The 11,781-nt window shown below is 38.6% G+C and overlaps 2 protein-coding genes across 2 annotated transcripts; both read left to right on the top strand.

Annotated features, from left to right (window-relative positions):
* Positions 1–103: 103 nt before the first annotated feature.
* Positions 104–4,503, top strand: LOC113046948 (uncharacterized). The gene is made up of 12 exons (XM_026208107.1): positions 104–483; positions 929–1,040; positions 1,167–1,260; positions 1,373–1,427; positions 1,507–1,647; positions 1,792–1,952; positions 2,429–2,527; positions 2,630–2,775; positions 2,883–3,054; positions 3,151–3,263; positions 3,761–3,845; positions 3,937–4,503. The coding sequence occupies exons 1-12, from the start codon at positions 366–368 to the stop codon at positions 3,991–3,993; spliced, it is 1,353 nt and encodes a 450-aa protein (XP_026063892.1). The 5' UTR covers positions 104–365; the 3' UTR covers positions 3,994–4,503.
* An 828-nt stretch (positions 4,504–5,331) lies between these two features.
* LOC113046947 (rab GTPase-binding effector protein 2-like) lies at positions 5,332–11,700 on the top strand. The gene is made up of 13 exons (XM_026208106.1): positions 5,332–5,667; positions 6,260–6,424; positions 7,371–7,459; positions 7,612–7,950; positions 8,182–8,277; positions 8,677–8,775; positions 8,863–8,973; positions 9,096–9,174; positions 9,411–9,422; positions 9,561–9,616; positions 9,763–9,861; positions 9,949–10,065; positions 10,294–11,700. The coding sequence occupies exons 1-13, from the start codon at positions 5,622–5,624 to the stop codon at positions 10,393–10,395; spliced, it is 1,410 nt and encodes a 469-aa protein (XP_026063891.1). The 5' UTR covers positions 5,332–5,621; the 3' UTR covers positions 10,396–11,700.
* The last annotated feature ends 81 nt before the right edge of the window (positions 11,701–11,781 follow it).

Below are 11,781 nucleotides of genomic sequence, written 5' to 3'. Positions count from 1 at the left end.
TGCTTTCCACTAATGCAAAGGACACAACTTCGAAATTATGAATGGTTATATAATGCTCTATAGACGACGTGGTTTAAAAAAAAAAAAAAAAAAAACTATGCGGAAGCAAAACGCAGCTTCTCTGTCCTAATCTTTAGAACCACCTCGAGTGAAACGGATAAAGACTACAACTTCCACAAGTCTTTGCGCACATCGGTGACGTGGCCAGCATTACACAGCAGACCGGGGCGATTTGAACTTCATTTTGGATGCAAGTAATTTTCTTTTTCATTTCATTCTTTTCAAACCATTTAACCCGCGGATTTTACCTTTTATAGGTGATAAAATACAAGCTATTTTAGTATAGCCGGTAAGTTCGCATCACGATGTCCGGGAAAATCAAAAGCAGGAGCGCTGCAAATGCCGACTCGATATCTGCCAGTGTGTCCTGCGACGAGCGCATCTTACGGGACTGCCACCAAATGTACACCGATCCGGAGAGCGGTAAGAAACCGGATCCTTTAGAAAAGACTACATTCACGTTGATTTACCTGGTTTATTATTAGAGCCGTGTCTAGGCGTGGAGAGGAGGTGCTCACGGTAACCGGTGAGCTGAAACGCCGATTGGTAACGTTACGTAAAGTATGCACTTCACAGAGCGAAAGGTATTATACGTTTGTTTTTATAACTGTGCGATCACTACATTTCCCGTTTAATTCTTCACTATTTACTCCAAGCAATAGTGCTTCAAGTTTAAATTGTATACAGATTTTGTCTTTTGCTTTGATTTGTCACTCAGTGGGTGACGTTTAAGGATAGGACACACACTCACACTTACACAGACACGCACACTCACACTTACACACAATGTTCTTCACTTGAAAAAGTGAAATACTGACACTTTCTTTTCAGTCTAGTTTGTCTAATCACTTAATCCTTTGCACTGTAGGACTAATATCAATCGCTCAGACTGTTGGGGTGACCTTGCTGCCTCCCAGGAAAAAGATCACTGCGATGTTGATCGGGAACCACTCCGCTGGAAAGAGCAGCTTTATCAATTGGTAGGCTAATGTACAGACATGAAAACATACACTACAACCATGCACTCAGACTGCTGTTCATGTTAGACTGAAAAGGTGAGAACCGGTACAGTTCAAACAGTAAGCCATGGATGTGTTGCTTTGCAGGTATGTGGAGGAGCATATCCAAAGAACAGGGGTCGCTATAGAGACACAGGGCTTCAGCTTTGTTACAAGTGGACGAAAGAGGGAATCGCTCACAGTAAATATGACCCCATGCATATCGCATGAAAGCTTTGTGTGACATGGTTTGGACATGCAATTTGAATCACTGATATATATGTCTTGTATAACAACTGTCGCCTTGGTTTTAGGGAAATGCAACGCTCCATCTCTATCCCCATTTCAAAACATTGAAGGAGTTTAAAGGTTTGTTGTTTAATCGTGCAAAAAAGAACTACAGGCTTATGGAAGCTGTGTCTAAAATGTCACTTTCTCTCAATTTCAGGGGTGTCAGAATACCTCAGCACCGAGATTTGTACTTCACGACAGAAGCGTTTCAGCTTGGTGACCTTTGTTGACACTCCTGGTCTGGTGGACGGGGATATGAAGTACCCCTTTGACGTGGATCAAGCTATTCTGTGGCTCGGTGTGTGTTTGTTTTGAAGTTATGTGTGTGTTCCAGAGTTAGTATTTTTGTAATGTTGCTTGTAAATCTAAATGTACTATTATAGATGTCCTTTTGTAATCCTAATAAGTGTCTCTGTGTTCTGATTGTGCCTGTCTACACCAGGAGAGCTCTGTGATCTGATCCTGGTCTTCTTTGACCCAATGGGACAGGCTTTATGCAAGCGCACACTCAACATTGTAGAGAAACTGAACGAGAAGCAAGGGGACCGTCTCCGTTTTTATCTCAGTAAAGCAGATGAAGCTGGAGGAGAGTCTGATCGACAAGTAAGATGCTCTTATACATAACTACTGTGAACATAAGCATATGCACTACCGTTCAGAGAAGCATTTGTTTGATCAATAATACAGTAATAATAGTAATCTTGTAAATTACTACAACTTGTAATACCCTTTTTATTAACATGTTAAAATATTACATAGCAATGTATTAATAGTATATAAAATATTAGCAATTATAAAAAAACAATTTATTCCTGTGATTTTAATTTGAGCTGAATTAGATTATTCATGTTCTCTGTGGAATAGATTTTAAATAGAAATCTTTTGTAGTATTTCAATTCATTGAGTTTTTGCTTAAGTATTTATCTAAGCAATAAAAAAGTATTAATTGTCAGTATTAAACCGACTTCAAGCTTTTTAACAGTAGTGTATGTGGATGTTTCAAGAGACTGTGAAACAATAGTCTTTGTTTGACTGTTTAGTAACGATATGTCAAATTGCTTTGTTTTTGGCTGTTTCAGAGAGTTATGATGCAGATTGTGCAGGAGCTTTGCAAGCGTCCAGGACTCAACAAGTGTGGCTTCGACATGCCCACCATCTATGTTCCCAACCCTAATAAGGTGCTACCACAGTCTTTCAGTTCCTTTCTGTAACTGTGATAAATTTCGTGCTTAATAAGTAAAGGTTACTGAAGTTTTTTTCCTCACTGTCTCCACCATCAGCCGAGTCGATGTGTCAATCAGATTGAGGAGGTGTGTCGGACTATAGAGAAGACCATTAACCAGACTGTGCAGAACACACTTAACTCACTGGAGAAGGACTGCAACATCATCACCGAGGCCATCGCTGAGACTCTTGATAATGACAGGTAACATCCTTGTACTCTATCATACATATTGAATTGTATAGGTGAACGTCAATGTTTATTAGATTGTCTAATATGACCGTTGCTGCTGTGTGTTAAACTCTCTATAGGCAGTGCAGTATAGAGAACCGTCGATCACGTTTTAAGGGCTGTTTGTTGGGCATGCTGGGTTTCACTGTGCCCCTGCTGCTCCTCGTCACCCTGGTGCTCGGCAGCCTCTCCAAAGATGTGCTGGTGCTCATGCTGGGTAATAGTGGCACAGAGGCACTCACACTATATGTGGTTAGTATGCATATGCATTCCTGTGTGTGTGTGAGTGTGTGTGTGTGTGGGGGATTGACTGTAGATACTGAAGTAAGTGTGGGTCTGTGTGTTCAGGTTCCTGCAGTGAAGGCGTTTGAATCCTTGTCAGCGGAGGTGCAGCTGTACAGCTGTGCTGGACTGGTGCTGTTGTCCTTCTGCTTTATCCTCATTGCTCGCTTTGCTTTCAGGTGAAAAAACTAAACTTTACATGAATAGTAGTTTTTTTCTTTATCAGACAGAATTACAAAAAATTTAATTTACTTAACATCATTCTAAAATGTGGCTGCTTCTGTTAAGCAAGTATTTACTATAATGTTCACATTCGAGATTTTTTAAACCTCTATTAATCTTAGACCTGCAGTAGAAGAAAAAATTAGTGAGAAATTCCTCCTAGCTATTTTATGAATTTAGAAGTCATAGAATGTAGTGCTATGGCTTATATATATGATAATATTGTTTCTAAAATAGTTTTTTTCTTTTTAGAACTGTAGCAGACGGGAAGATTAGTGAATGATTCTTTTTTTTATATATATAAAAAAAAAAATCAGATTTACTCCTAGCTATTAGGGAAAGATTAGTGATTAATTTTTGCCCCTTTATGCCATATACTTTTACTGTGTGGAAAAGACCAGCCTCAGCATTTTGCTAAACCTCTCTTTTATTTTTCTCTGTATTCCACTTTTAGGACCAAACCAACACTGTCTGGGAAACAAAAGAGACAGCTTCAGCAAAAACTGGAGTATGTCCAGGAGGTAGTGAAGAGCAAAAAGGTATATTGTGCATCCGTGTTGTGCTGACACATCTAAGAACAGCTACAGTGATGATAGACTCTGCTAAAGACTCTCTTGTATGTTTATGCAGAAAAATCTCTATGAGGAGTACCTGCGTCAGAGTGTGGGTGATCAGGACATGAACTGAGAGGGAATATAGACTTCAGAGATCTGGAAGGGATGAATGCAGCACAGAAGTACCACTAGAAGAACCGTATCTAATCATTCCTGTAATGTAGCAGACACAGAGAAGCTATTTCATGGGCACTTAGTTACACACTACTGCTCCTGTAAGCTCTGTCTTTCAGCATTAAATAATGATGGAGTATAACAATTGTACTGTAAGGAATAGTTGAAGGGCCACATTAAGAGATTGGATTAATTCTCTGAATTATCCTATTATTTGGCAATAGCAGTTTTTACTATCATTCTCCTTTTCTCTGCTACATATTTAAAATGCATTCTATTTTATGGTAAATTACTAGAATGACTGAGAAATGAGAAAGCCCTTCATTTGTTACATTAGATTCTTATGACATCTGGTGTTTATTCACATTGTCAATTTTAATAATAATATTGAAGCTGGCTTTTGTATACCACGCTTTCCTACGTTTTTATGTCAAGCTGTTGCTGTTACGATAATAAAATAATAAATGTATATGTGTTTGGCTTCATTGCTTTTCAGAAACTGGCAAAGCAAGGACTAGCTGCTAACTCCGGCTGATGTTAACATCCAAATCCTCTTTGGATTTTTAAAGTGTGCGATCGATAGATAGATAGATATTATCTGGTGTAAGAATATATAATATATCTAAAGACTATTGTTTTGAGTCTATATACTTTAAATATAATGTTAAAACTTGCTTGTAATCATAGCATATCGTTTTGTTCTCCTGAATCGGTTCTTTGTAATGAATCTGCCAAAACGGTTCACTTGATTCTTTTGCTCTGAATCAAAACGATTATGACAAATCCTTGTTCACTTCTCAGAATCGACCGCAACGTTTATTAAAAAGTGCATGCAAATAAATTGGTCAAAAACGGTGGAAACGATTTTTCCTGCATCAGACAATATCTTTTTTTTTTAATCCGTTGACAAGAATAGCATTTTCAAACAGTTTTTACAAAAATCGTAATGTATAAAAATATGAAATACACACAAGAATATGAGAGCGAATTTATCACCATGTTATTTTATTGCGATTTTAAATTTTAAAAAAATTGCAGCATCTATACTGCGGAAAAATGGTTGTCATGGCAATTAGGACATATCCTAATTTTGAGCCTATCCTCTGTAATCGACAAGCTGCGGTGTCTACACAAGTGTTTTATTTCTCTTGTTTTGTCATTCTATTGCACGATCAACCACAGGTTTTGAAAAATATTCAAAGCCATCTAGCTATGTATTTGCATATGTTCTCCAGCGAAGTGCGCGAGGATAGTTCTCATCCTCTCCGGCTGTGTCTCAGATCCTAGTGAGCCGCCTACCTAGACGGCATCACAAGCGCGTGCTCGCGGTCAGCCTACGCCTACGAGGCCCAGAAGAGCGGTCTCTGTAGTCAGCGCACTAGATTTGAGACAACCCCCGCGCGTCTGTGTGGCTCTAGGGAGCATGGTTAGGTAATATCCGCAGGATTGAACCGGGGAAAAGTTGTTTCCTGAACTCTTGTTGAAGCCCGGCCCTGCTGCACTTCACACAGGAAAAGAAAGACGGATGCGGGCGAAGGGAAGAACATCGAAACGAAAGGAAAATACCGAGACCGATGTCCTGAAACCATGGAGGTCTTGGACACGACAGCATTGCGCAGTGAGGAGAACAACGGTATGATCAACCAGCAGCTCACGGTTTAACCTGACTCACAGTCTGAAAATAGAGATCTGGGTCACATTTAGGCAGTTATTCCGAGATTGTTGCGATTGAATTAGTAAACAATGACAATCCAAGCTTGGCGTGCCAACAGGTCTGATCATGTAATGTTAGCTGCCGAATAGACGGCATTATGTCATTCATTTATATATATATATATATATATATATATATATATATAAAATGAATGCTGATTCTTATTTTCTGTTGTTGCTGATAATACCAGCAGCAAATCAGTGCAGGAGAAATCAACAGGTGTTTAGGACATGAATCTATATAAGATATATAATATTATATATAATTTTTTATTTTAATTTTAATTTTTGTGTGTGTCATGTTTAAATCTTGAATAGGCATTGGACAAATCAAATCAAGTGCTCTTAGTGGTAATCTGCTTTTGGCAAAGTCCATCTTGTTAATGAAGTAGAGCTCTTATCATGTATATCTGTCTGGGATCTGTTTTCGTGTTATGCACTTGTTTTAAACGATACTTTACAAACATGAGTGTGTAGGAGAGATTGTGAAGTGCTCCTGTGTTTTCCTTCAGGAGGAGCTGAGGCAGACCTGCAGACGCAGCTCATGGAGTGTCGAGCTCAGCTGGAGCACTGGCAGGGCGTGGCCAGGATCTGTGAGCTTAGCAAACAGGAGGAGCTCCAGGATCTGCAGAAACAATGCGACCAGGAGATCCAGTCCTTGCAGGAGGCTCTGAGAGGTGAGGAGGGAGGGATTGAGGTGGAGGTGAAGCACAAGCCTGTTTGGGGCTACAATGCGTCTTTACAAGAGCAGTTTATCCAGCAAAAAAAATAATGTCAATATTTACTCAGTTCCATGTCATTCCAAACCAGTTTTTCTGTGAAACACAAAAGCAATGTTGTACCCAAAAGTGCAAAACACCATAAAAAGAAAAAACCTGTTGATGTTGACACGAAATGGAAAATGTCATCGTCTTTTCTCATCTATTGTGACAGGGCTTCTCCAATGAGAAAAAAATTAGGGCGAGACTTGATTTTATCCATCAGGAATTGATTGGATCATTGTATTTTTGTCATTTGTTTATTATGAGTGAAAAGTTGCTGGATTGGAGGGATTATTGTTTGTTTCTCCTTCAGATGCACACTTCATCAGAGAAGAAAGGGAAGATTATGTTTTTGATGAAAGGTTTTAAGGGCACATGAATTTAAATAGAAGGATGATGTACATGAATAAATCATGTATGTTCCATAAAATTTAAAAATTTTTAAATTTAAATTATAATAATCCATTTGGTGATGTTAAAAGAGCCTATACAATTTGTGAGCCATATTCTCAGTGTTCTGTAATCTGTATAGTATTTTTAAAGCCAGTCATTATTATTATTACTACCACAAAGTACCAAGTACAATAATAATAAATAGTACATTCATAACTTAAAAATACATAATAAAATTACTATTGGTATTGGTAAAGTAAAAACAGCATCTTTTTTTTTTTTCCTTGTTCGATAAACCGTTGCATTTAGGAGCATGTTACAATTCAGAAGTTCAGTTGGTTGCAGTTTTATTTCATTTGTCTACTTGCATGTCATGAAATCAGATTTAACCCAAAGAATTGGAATTGATAGGGAATGTGTTTCAGTATACTTCCAGTACGACTGATCCCATTTTTTTTTTTCATCTTAGAAACAGCTGCTCAGTATGAGGCTAGAATATCTGTTCTGCAGTCAGAACGATCACATTATAGGAGAGCCACTTCACCCCAGGACACTAAGGTTTGTCTGTCCTCCCTTCTCTTTCTCTTTTCCCCTCTTTGTCAACTAAGTTGACTGATTTTTTTGTTTCTCTTTTTGAAAGATCTTTCAGTTTCTTTATTAAAATGCTCGAAAGTCACTTCTGCATTTTACACATTTCATTGTGCATGCAGGGCATTTCTAAAAAGGGTCCTCCACAGGCCGGCTCCCCTCCCCTGCGAGCTGCTGATCATGAGGGCTCAGGGTCAGACTCTGATCCACTGGAGCTATTGGCGGAGACGTCAGATACAGAGACAACAAGCTTTATGATGGACTACTTTCCCCAGAACTGTGACTCCGCCTCCCTGTCTTCGTTCTCTCTGGACACACCCTCTTTGCCCCGACATCCGCCCCCTCAAGATGACACCGCCTCCCTGGTGTCCACAGGAACGCTGGTGCCTGAAGCCATCTACCTGCCACCGCCGGGACACAGACTGGTCACATATGCAGACTGGGACAAATTGCAAACACAAGTCAGTATGCGCCTAGCAGGTGTCCCACAACCATTACCAAAAAAACGTTTCAAGAAATTGTAAGATTGTGGTTGCCAGGGCTGGAAAAGTCATTAAAATAAATACTAAAAAGTTTTTCTAGTTAAGCTTGGCTCTAGAATGCTTTACAACTATAAATAACTATGTGGATGATGTCACCATCCCCCAACTAACTGAATATCCAACTTGAATCTGATATCATGGCATTTTTAGCTGGTAGAGCTTCAAGAGGAGGTGACCGAGCTTCAAAAACAGAAAGCTGAGCTGGAGAAAGAACTGGATGTGCAAAGCTCAGAGACACAAAAACAGGTACAGAAACTCTCAGTTCCTGTCTTTCGCCACACAGACCAAGTAAAAACACAGCCAGAATTAGTTGCATTGCTCAATATTTTTGTGTAAACAGTCATACAATGATAGATTGATACATTATTTAATGAGTAGCAGGTTCAAAAGATGACCATTTATTAGAAATATTTTTTGTAACATAATAAATGTCTTTACTGTCTCTTTTAATCAGTGTAATGCATCCTTGCTGAATAAAATTGTGTATAAAAATCTTAATGACCCCAAATATAATATAATATATATTTTTTTCAATGTGGTTGCATTGCTTTTAGCATACACCCTGATATACAGTAGCATATCTACAGATAATTACTTTCAAAGCAAATTTATATATTGATATCTTTGTGTTTTTGTCTGTTGCAGTTGTCGGTGCTTCAGTCTCAGGTGCAAGCTTCTGAGACTCTTCTTCAAGACCTACAGAAATCATTTAGCCAGTCACAAAATGCCGTTCAGAGCAGATTGGTGAGTAGCAGGTGAATGGTGCAATCAAAGGGCAGCAGGAATCCATGATCCAACATCTTGAGTGTGTGTGTATTTGTTTTCTTGCAGGCGGAGCTGTCCTACTCTCAGAAGAGAGTAAGTAATGAACTCTCCAAGTTGAAAGGTGAAGACACTGATGTGAATGAAAGTAGCCTTCCACCCCGCAGTCCAACACTAGAGGTATGTGAGTGAGTGAGTGAGTGAGTGCGTGTTTACAAGCGGATTTGACTAAAGGTGGTCAGAGGTGTGTGTGTGTGTATGTCTTAATACGTGATGAAGTCAGTGTGTATCTCTGTGCATAGGCAGCTCACTGTGAGGAGAGGCTTCGTATTGAAATAGTCAACCTACGGGAACAGCTGGAGACACGCACAGAAGAAAGCGGTCTGTCAATATCATTAGATGACATTACACGAATGCATTTGACATACACTTTTTTTGCTTTCCCTCACTGTTTGCAAAACAATGAAATTGTATTTTATTTCAGAATAAATCATTTGACTCGTCATCTGCCATTTGTCCTGTTTGTTGAAGCTTCTGATTGTGATTATGATACTTTTCAATGACGTTCTCCTTTTTGTCTTTTCTCCTCGTCTTTCCTGTAACATCTGCTCCTCCAGAAATTTTAGAAGGTAAGTCATTCATAATTTCACTTTTTGTCAATCGTGTCAATCCTATTTGTTGCTTGAGGATAGGTTGTGATGTTTTAGTGTATTACCATGAAACTGTGTGTCCAGTGTCAGTTTGTGACTGAAATCTCTCTTCCTCAGTTAAGCTTGCCAGCCTGACAGTAGAGACAGACCGCATACAGATCAAAAAGGAAAAGGTATGGCAGCCTTTAATTCTCAGCAGTTAGGCATGCACGTAATTAAATCATGTGACATCAGTGTAGTGTTGTATAATGTGTTCAACACAATGCAGTTTGCTAGTATTGCAATGAGAACATACGATTGTCCCATCTTGTGAGTGCAGTTGGAGGCTGAGCTGCAGGAGTGTCGTGTGGAGCTGCAGGGTCTGCGAGTGGCGCTTTCTCACCTTCAGAAGGAGAACAAATCTCACATGCAGGAGAAGGTAAGCATGCATCTTGGTGTCAATGGGTAAATATCACTGAATGTGATTTATATAGTAGTTTACATCCCTCTACGTCTTGTCTTTCAGGCGGTATTGCAGCAGCAGTGTTTAGAGTATCGCAGTCAGGTGATCAGTCTGCGCTCTCAACTAAACACTAGTCAGGCCGTGCAGAAGGATTTTGTGCGGCTGTCGCAGTCACTGCAGGTACTTCGCTGATTTAGGATTAGCATTGAGTTCATACTCTTCTTAATTTTGCAAAAACACTGCAGGCTTTGTTGATTTAATTCCTCAATTGCTGATGGTACACATAAGACCGTGTCCTCACGACATGATTTCTGCTCCAATTTTGACATTGCAGATTAATCTTCGAGATCTATGGCAAAAACTTTAAGCATGGGTTTTTAAAATAATTTCTTCCCTCTGCATTCTCAGGTGAAACTGGAGCAGATTCGCCAGGCAGAATCTCTGAACCAAGTGAAGCACATTTTAGGAGAGGAGCTTGAAGACACTGATCTGTCTGCAGATGCCACATGAAACAGTATAAGAATAGGTGACATTTTGGCCAACCAAAGGGAACAGACTGTAGTGGACAAGGAGGTGGTCTTCAAAAAGGGCCAAGCTGAGGTGGGCTCGCTACATGAGAAAGAAACCTACAGTGACACGAAGAACTGAAAGGCCATTCCTACACTCATGGGTTCACAATTGTTCTAATGAACTCAAACATATGGGGAAAACACGATTTCTTATCGATCTGTCCAAACTGGAATTGCTAATACTTGAATTTTGTGAAAAGCTAATACACTGACTACTAGCTGACTAGACTTAATGCTACTGCAGTGTAATTCAATCTTCCTGACCTAATCCTTCTTTCCTAATAGATGATGGATATATGTTACTCATTTTCAGCACCTGTCACCAGCAAAATAAAACCCCCCCAAAAAAAAACATACTGGGGGCAATTGGAACTTTTAGAATTTGTATTTTTTTCTCAGACTTCTACAGATCTACCTGTTATCGCTATAAGAAAAACATCTATGTGCCAAAGTATCATTAATAAATATATAATGAGAAGGATGATCATAATATTTAATATTATTCCACATAATATCAGAATATTTCTCACCTTTATGTGGTACTTATTCTTTTAGCTATCGCAATGTCTTAAACGGTCAATACATTATAATTGTTTGAAATGAGGTGCAACCTTTTTATTACACTATTTTAATAAGCAAAGTGTAATTAGCTGTTGACTAAAAGATTAAATTTTTAATTCATATTATTTTTATTCATAAGTAGTGTTACAATTGCCCCACAGTTTCACAGCCATGATGAAATATTTTATGATATCCACCAGCAACCGTGTTATTCCTTTTATTTTAACTTAAAGCCAAAAACCAAGAGGTAAAATAAATATTACTTTCAATTAAATGCATTAGAAAATATTACCCCCTAAAATAGTTTTGGACCTCGAATGGTTTTTGTTGAAACTTATTTAAAAGTGAAATATTCATACTTACTGTTCTCAGACAGCTAGAGAACTTGTACTGAAAAGACAGTTGCCCCCTGCTATAATACTACCTACCCTATTATAATTACTTTTGGATTCAATTTAAGGCCAAAGTCACTTTACTGGAAAGAGCCATCATTTGATTATGAAGCATCTGGTGCCTGAGCCAATGGAACAGTGGAAGATCAATATTATGCTAAAGAGTTGATAAAAACACTAAATCTGTTTGAATGGGGCTGATAAATGTTCATTCATATGTATGTAGCACAGTGCTAGTAACAAATCTGAGTGCATTACATATGTATGAAAAATAAAGATTTACCTAAAAGACATTGACAGATCACGCATGTTTTTTATACACATCTTTATTTTAAGAATAGTGTTTTCATTAGAATATACCGTCCATAACAATA

The sequence above is a fragment of the Carassius auratus genome, chromosome 28, assembly GCF_003368295.1.
Source record: "Carassius auratus strain Wakin chromosome 28, ASM336829v1, whole genome shotgun sequence".
In the NCBI taxonomy this organism is placed as follows: Eukaryota; Metazoa; Chordata; class Actinopteri; order Cypriniformes; family Cyprinidae; genus Carassius; species Carassius auratus.
The sequence above is the reverse complement of the archived record's forward strand: the minus strand, read 5'-3'. Positions and strand labels throughout refer to the sequence as shown.

Excerpts from the sequence above, each read along its gene's own strand:
- LOC113046948 (XM_026208107.1), top strand. The coding sequence starts at position 366 with ATGTCCGGGAAAATCAAAAGCAGGAGCGCTGCAAATGCCGACTCGATA. Across the intron at positions 1,648-1,791 it reads TCAAGCTATTCTGTGGCTCG|GAGAGCTCTGTGATCTGATC; the intron begins GTGTGTGTTTGT and ends TGTCTACACCAG. Across the intron at positions 2,528-2,629 it reads ATGTTCCCAACCCTAATAAG|CCGAGTCGATGTGTCAATCA; the intron begins GTGCTACCACAG and ends CTCCACCATCAG.
- LOC113046947 (XM_026208106.1), top strand. The coding sequence starts at position 5,622 with ATGGAGGTCTTGGACACGACAGCATTGCGCAGTGAGGAGAACAACG. Across the intron at positions 6,425-7,370 it reads CTTGCAGGAGGCTCTGAGAG|AAACAGCTGCTCAGTATGAG; the intron begins GTGAGGAGGGAG and ends TTTTCATCTTAG. Across the intron at positions 7,460-7,611 it reads CTTCACCCCAGGACACTAAG|GGCATTTCTAAAAAGGGTCC; the intron begins GTTTGTCTGTCC and ends TTGTGCATGCAG.